The sequence below is a fragment of the Cyprinodon variegatus genome, unplaced genomic scaffold (genome assembly GCF_000732505.1).
Source record: "Cyprinodon variegatus isolate N-32 unplaced genomic scaffold, C_variegatus-1.0 Scaffold752, whole genome shotgun sequence".
Taxonomy (NCBI): domain Eukaryota; kingdom Metazoa; phylum Chordata; class Actinopteri; order Cyprinodontiformes; family Cyprinodontidae; genus Cyprinodon; species Cyprinodon variegatus.
In genome coordinates this window covers 261,072-268,653 of record NW_015151205.1, presented here as the reverse complement: position 1 = coordinate 268,653, position 7,582 = coordinate 261,072, and the positions used below count along the sequence as shown (strand labels likewise).

At 45.9% G+C, this 7,582-nt stretch overlaps 1 protein-coding gene across 5 annotated transcripts in view; it reads right to left on the bottom strand.

Moving 5' to 3' along the window:
- LOC107098173 (myelin transcription factor 1-like protein) overlaps positions 1 to 7,582 on the bottom strand; it is a 48,754-nt gene that overhangs the window by 19,348 nt on the left and 21,824 nt on the right. For all 5 annotated transcript variants that reach the window (XM_015395683.1, XM_015395682.1, XM_015395681.1 and 2 more), the window contains 3 exons: positions 5,039 to 5,630; positions 4,483 to 4,892; positions 3,635 to 3,769 (listed from right to left, as the gene is read on the bottom strand). In XM_015395683.1, the coding sequence (XP_015251169.1) occupies positions 3,635 to 3,769; positions 4,483 to 4,892; positions 5,039 to 5,630 (1,137 nt within the window). The remainder of the gene's footprint in view (positions 1 to 3,634; positions 3,770 to 4,482; positions 4,893 to 5,038; positions 5,631 to 7,582) is intronic.

Sequence of the window (7,582 nt, the reverse complement as noted above, 5' to 3'; positions counted from 1 at the left end):
ACTTGGAATCACTGCGGCGCCGCACCCACCGCACCGCAACGGTAAGACCGGAGTCGGTGTGAGCCTGGGGTTAGTACAAACAAAGTCACATGTGACCAACCAGTGATCGACATATAAGTCCACATAATCTTGTGACACCAGGAGTTCAGTCCCTTATCATCTTCTTGTATGCGGGTTTGTGTTGAGCGGTTCTACGGACGCGTGTTTCCAATTGATAATTATTAGCCGACACTGTCGGGTAGCGACAGTCTATGGCGACAGCGGGTCGCTGTGACGGCAAATCCCATAATGCTTTGCGAGGAGAGCTCTCCACGGAAAGCATTCTGGGATATATCTGTCTCCTATGAGGCCTTTCTTTTTATTCTCATACACTTCGTAAACACTTTTTCTCTTCCGACTGTCGCCATTTTCAAAAGCCCTGTAGCTGACCACATACACCTGAAAGAAAAAGATGGCTAACCGGACGAGCACGTAGGTCGGCCTTACGTAAACATATCAACAAAATGATTGACAGTTAGGAGGACCACTGATTGAGATGATCCACCCGGAAATAAAAGATCGTCCTCTAAACCTTTCAGCCATGAAACTGGGTCAGCCTCCATTCTTGTCCCACCTTCGGTGGAGTACATTAAGGAACTCCATGCCTGTTGGTCTCCCCTCACTGAACCCTGCGTGTGGACCCTGCTTACCTTGCCAGTGGTCCCAGGGGAATTTTTTGGCTCAGCTGCACCTCAGTTGTGATGAAATAGAATGTGAGTTACGTATGTAACTACAGTTCTCTGAATCCCTGATGACCGCCACAGCATTCTGGCACGAAGGCGTAGGGGCTGAACTCTCGGTGTCACATGGTTATATAGACTTGGTCACCGGTAGGTCACATGTGACTTTGTTGATACTGAAGAGCTGCTTATCCTCCCACAGCAGTGTGTCGCAGTGAGCTCGTTACAGCTTTTTTATGTATGCTCAATATTTAAGCGTGGTCTGCGCAATGTTATTCCACGCCACAACGCCAGAGGGCCAATCAGGAACTAGCTGTGGGTCTAGATACGGCCGAGGCGGTGAGGAAGTGGGGGCAAGAGTAGCCTGGGTGCCATTCAGAACTTAGTCCCGCCCACAACGTTTGAGGTCGGGAAGTTCGGTCTGGCATTGCTCAATAGTAGCGCGAGTATGCTCGCACAATATCTGGCGGGCAAATCAAATTGTCAGGGCGGGCTTTATACAATGATGGACAGATGATCAACAGTAACGTAATCAACCACGTCACCAAAGCGCGCTTGGGTGACAACAACAATGGCTGCCGCTGGAGGGTTGGGGTGAGTAGATTCTGCTATTAGGTCTGTTCTAGAAGATATCGACAGCAAATTAATTTTAAAAGAGGAACAGAGAAACGCGATCAAGGCTCATCTTCTTATTCTAGGCTTGCAACTGCACGCTTTGATTTTTGTTGACAACAACTATGCGTCGCTTAACATACGTCACGCACTCCGTTGCTCTTATTGGTTGTAGGTCTATCCAATTGAGTGCAGAGGCATTTTTCTTCCTGGTTCATTCGAAACACGCCCCATAATCACAGCTCTATGGAGCAGCATCAGACTCATTCTGACTAGAATTGAGTAGGACTACGCCAGGCTAGGAAAAGGGTCCCAGCGTTCTCGCGCACCTTGCTCTTCTAGCTGCTCCATCTTAACCAGTCGTTTTCCACAATGGCGGTAAGACAAACAAAACAAGCCGGTAAGGAACCAAACAGGAAATACGTATAGAGTAGAGCGGATGGAGATTTGACCAATCAGAGGCCTTCTGTCTACGGTCACATATAATTTCGGAGAGGTGCAGCAGAGTGTCTGTGGAAGGGGTGGGGGGGCATATCTGCATTCACTGTGACTAAAAGGCAGACGACCTGGTTTCTGAGTATAAATTGGCCTTAAGTCTTGACCTGCTTAAGCACCACGTCTGACTGTCATCCAGGATTCATAAAACCGTAGTTAGAAACATAACTCACGTTTTCAAACTATCTCCTTTTGGACCCAGTTTTGAAACAGACCCAGATCCATCTAATTTATTAGCTCTGTGGTCCAAAACCATCTAATCTAGAACCATCTAATGTACAACTACCTATTTCAGAACTGAAACAGCCTATTCTAGAACCTCCGATTGAGAACAAACCAGTCCACAACCTTCTGGCTCTGAACTTCTGATCCAAGAAGTTCTCCGGAACCACCCTTGGTAAAACCTCTGGTTCTAGTGTGGAAGATAAGATTCAGAATTCTCCTTGAAAAAGTCGGACTGAAATGTAAAAACAAAACGTCTTCTGGAAGCGGTTCCCTTAAACCGGGCCGGACCACAACCTGAAACCTTACAAGATAGTCCAGGTCTGGGAACACCAGCCAGAAACCTGGACATTTCTCACTGGTTCTAGTAAACATGGAGCTTCTACAGGATCAGACAAAGATGAAATCATTGATCTGGAATATCTTCATGAACTTCAAGAGGAAATTCTGCCGGATCATTGGGGGAGATCCCGATCCTTGTAAATGTGCTAAAAAAGTGATTCCTTTTGGACCTGATTGTTCTCCAGAATTGAACATTTCAGGCAGCTATCAAGCACAAAATGTAACTTTGGATCCCTTCATGTTGTGAAGGAAGAATCATGAAGAAGGAATCATGTTTAAACTTTAGACGGAGTCTAAATAAAAAGGCGTAGAGGAGAAACTCCCAGTTAACAGATTGTTCAGAACGAAAATGTTTGATTTTTACAGCGATCTGCCCTCAAAAATTCCCAGATTATGATGAGAATTGAATTCACATAGACTGGCACATTAAACCAGATTTAAATAAATTTCTTCTTGTCGTTCCTAAAAGATTTGAACCTCGTGATTGTTTCAGCTTTTTTCTTCGTGCTCTCCGCCTCGGTTGGTTCTGCAGTCTCTGAAGGTTTTCATTGAATACAAACACTGATGGTTCATGCAGAAGCCAGATGATGGATCGCCAGCATGCCGAAACCTTCAAACTTTCACAGAAACACCCAACAGCTCGGAACATCTCCAAGGAGCACTGCGGGTTCTGAGCTCGGCCCGGAGAGAGCCGCCGTGGCCACAACGTGCACAAGCTTTCATGTTTGTGATGGACACAAAGCAGAAGTCATCTGATTGGCTAGGTAAAGACAAGTGGGTGGAGCTACAGGTACATTTTATTACTCCTGATTCTTCTGGCAGCATCCAATCAGATGATAGTACTCTGATCCAAATTTCTGACTCATCTGACTTTGGACTTTCGGTCAAATTATGTCGTTTGGACAAGGAAGCCTGATTTAAGTCTAAACGGCTACTGAAGTTCATTTTTAAAGAACGATGCCACCGTCTGGGATTGAAAGCTAAACTTCAATGTCTATTTTCTCTAATAAATGTTCCTTTGAATGTTTATCTAATTGCAGAACCCTGGTGCCTGGGTCAGTTTTCTTTTATGTCCTTTGAAACCCTTCATGGACACTTCTAACTGTGATCTGTAGACCTAACACAAGGTCCCAGCAGATCCTAGTGGTTTATTTTGATCAATAAGATGATTTCTGCCTCTGAGGAAACATCCAGCATTCCCACAGGAACGACACCTTAGGCAGATAAAAAGCTGCAGCACCTACTTTCAGGAGGGACTCTGTCTTTGTGGGGACACCCAGACAGACTGCGGTGGTGGGGGTACAGACCGGTCACATGACCAGTACCGTCACAACCCGGCGTCGGACACTTGCTCTCCTTCTTCTCTCCTCTGGAGGAATCTGGGAATAAATAGTAGGAGAATAGTCTAATGGGAGGGACCACAGAAAAAACACCTTGGCTCTGATCATCTGACCAATTCTGGGCCTTTCCTAAAGAGCTGGACTGGCCTTGTGTCGAAGGTTTTCCAGGAAACATGTCTTCTGACAGGGAACCCTTACCTGATTCCACCCCCTGACGGGTAATTCTACCTGGTTCTACCCTCTGATGGGTAATTCTACCTTGTTCTACCCTCTGATTGGTAATTCTATCTGGTTCTACCCTCTGATGGGTAATTCTACCTGGTTCTACCCTCTGATGGGTATTTCTACCTGGTTCCACCCTCTGACGTGTAATTATATCTGGTTCTACCCTCTGATGGGTAATTCTACCTGGTTCTACCCTCTGATGGGTATTTCTACCTGGTTCAACCCTCTGACGGGTAATTCTACCTGGTTCCACCCTCTGATGGGTAAATCTACTTGGTTCCACCCTCTTATCAGTGAGAACTTAACTGGGTTCTCTGAAATGTGAGCTATACTTGGTTCCACATACTAAAAAATTGGTCAAAATGTTTACAGTATTTTGTAACATGTTTTGTTGTTGTTTATCAGCAATGACTCTAAACCTAAAGAAAGACTAAATGATCTGACAAAACCCTAGCCAGAAGCGAAAGGTCTAAAAAGACCTCAGCATAGTGTTAATCCCACCCCTCCCAGTGTGTATGTGTATCTACCTTTAGGGTAGTACGCCCTTTTCAGCCCATCCGGATGCATCCTGGACTTGCGTTCTTCTGCAGCGATAGTAAGCCTGGGGCTGTGCTCCCCGTGGACACGGTGATGATGCTGATCACGACGGGGCATTGTGTGTTCTGAGATCATCCGATCTCTCATCACCTTTGCTCTCTCAGATTCAAGGGCGATGGCTTTCTCTAGCAGCGACAGGTTTCCCTTGGCCATGTCAAATGTGTCATCGGAGCGGTCTGACGCTACAGATGTGGTGTCCTCGTCGCCCTCCTGACTGTAGCTGTAGCCTCTTGATGCTGGACTCAGTTGCTCATCCAGCTTCATCAGGTTCAACATCTCAGAGTAGCTGCGCTCCACTGGTCTGGAATCCTCCTGAATTCCTTGTGGATAGGTGTCATACCTAAGAGGGAAAGCCCAGTGAGGATTCAGCAGGTCTGGATTAGTTCCCTGAGCCATCCAACCAACAAAACAAGCAAGCAAGACAACTACCAACAAACACAGAACCAACATACAGACCAACTTGTTTGGAGTTAAGAGTAATCTCACCTGTTCAGGTGCTGCATCACCTGCTGGTCCACTGCTTGTTGGACGTAGCTACTGTGCAGGATTGGTCGGTCCGATGGTGGTGACTCACTCAGTTTTTTTGCCAAATCGAAGCATTGATTCCTCAGACACTCCAGACTGCTGAGACACACCTCCTCTCCACCTCCCTCCGTCTGGCCCCGGACCCCCTGGCCCCGCCCATCCTCCACAAAAGCGCTCTCTGAGTATCCGTCCTCAGGCAGCATGGTGCCATGACCTTGAGCCAGCAGCTTCAGAGAGTCCACCGTCTCCCTGACCACATCGCTGTCCAGGTCTACACTCAGGTCACCTTGCCTATCGTCCTGCTCACTGCCCTCATCGTCCTCATCATCCTCCCCAGCGCTGTTGGAGGAGTTGCTGTTCATCTCGGATTCGGTCATGGCCTGGTAGGCAGCATCTTCTGCAATCTTACCGAGATTGAGCAGCGACTTTGCAACCAGCTCGTCGTAGTTCTCGTATTCTTCTCGGGGGGCATTTCCAATGGTGCAACTGTTGTTGTTGTTGTCCTTCTGGATTGAGTTGAGCTTTGATTGTCCGCTGTGTTTGTACTGGTTCTCTGTATTTGGCACACAAAGCAAAATGGTTTAGTCTTATTACACCTGTTTAAACTAATCACCAGTTTCCTAAGCTGAGGTACATCTGGTTTAAAACATTGGATTATAGAATAGAAATAAGCTTTATTGCCTTAGAGCGGGTAAATCTACCAACACAGTCCTACTGATGTAGGCCAGTAAGACAGAGTGCTGATTTTTTGTCACAGAACCAAAGCAGAGAAATAGCCAGGATGGAAATGATGCCAGAAACCTTTGCTGCTCCTCCATAATGAGGAACCACCTTTACTTTGTCCTAAATTGGAACCAACAATGGACATAAGAAATGTGTCAGGACTGTCACTCATCGCAGGATTCTCCACAGGTTCCACAGGAAAAAGGACTGAGTTTCTGATTGGAGCCAAGGAACCATCAAGGGAAAAAAAAAATCAAGAATAATTTTGCTTGAATGAAGAAACACCATGTGCTAATTTCTTGTTAAATAAGAGACGTATCATCCAGAAAATGAAGGCAAACACAGAAAAAAACTGTCATACTGTAAACTTATGTCGAAACTCAAACATTTCTGTCAACTAAATCAACTTCTGTAAAGAAATACTGTAAAAATATTAAACCATATTCAACTTTAGAGTTCATCACTTGTTTTGTTTATTCAAATAGGTTGACTTTATTTAAAGATTAAACCTTTTATTCAATGTTTATATGTTACTTTTAAGTCCAAGTTAGTCTAAACATTTCTTGTCATCATTTACAGAAAATACTTTTTTGTTATGTTCACAAATCTTTGAAACCATGAGGTTGGTTGACTGAAGACAGTGTCAGTTTTAAAGTTCAACTAACCTAAAACATCTTCCTATTTAGCACCCAACTGATGGATCGTACCGACTGTACTGATGCTGCCCTAGCTGCGCGGTTGAAAAGTGGATCTGATTCACGTTGGGCGGAGCTACCATATCCTTTCTTTGCCTGTAACAATGGCGGATGTGGGCATGCAGGTGGGAGCAGGGTTAGTGCGCACAACCATGTACGAAACTTTTTTATTGACAGTGTCCTGTCTGGCAATAAAAATAATTGTCTTGATGCCAAAAACAGCCCAATAGATTTTACTTTCACAAGTGGAGCAGTACGGCTATCGCCATAGTGTTCCACTTGATTTATGCATAAAAATAGCTTTATTATAATTATGCAGGGAGTTTTACAGATTAAATGGACACTGCAATGTAAATAGAACAGGAAAGAAAAAACAGAAAAAGGGAGAAAAGATTAAAGAAAGAGGAGTTAAAAGGGAGACAACGATAATACATCTTCAGTCTGCTTCATCACCTGCAAAGAGATGGAAACAGAACAGCAGAACCAAAGGACATGGTATAAGAGATATAATAAAGTAGCACCTAGATACTATCGCTGAAGTATAAGTAGTATTATTTAATCTGACATGTACTCTGTGGTACCTGAAGATCAGAATATGGGCTTTCTGTATGGAAGTGAATCTCTGAGTACCTGGAACCAAACACCTGTAGTTTGTAAGAGTGCACAAGAAAAAATGCTCAATAGTGGTTGTGAAGAGCCGAAGACCCCCCCCACCCCCCACCAGAGCAATGAGGCAGACTCAAAGCCCAAGACGTCCAAAGGGAGCCCAAGAGCAAAGGCGCCAAGGAGGGGCCAACCCAGGAAATCCGACCCCCCACGAAGGGAGAAGGAGAGACGGCTCAGAAGAATTCCCCCAGCCACCGCAATGCCGAAGCCCCCGAGAGCCGCAGGGAAGAGTCCGGCAGCCAGTCACCCAGAAGTGGATCGAGCCATGGGCCCCAGGGACCCGAGGCCTGCCGGGGCTCCCGCCAGCCAGGCCCCGCGGAGCAGCCGCCAGAAATAAGACAGTACCTGCCCAGGCGCCCGCCAGCGGAGGGGGAGTAGGACGGGGGGAATGGGCTCCGCACTTAGCGGAGACTTGAGATGT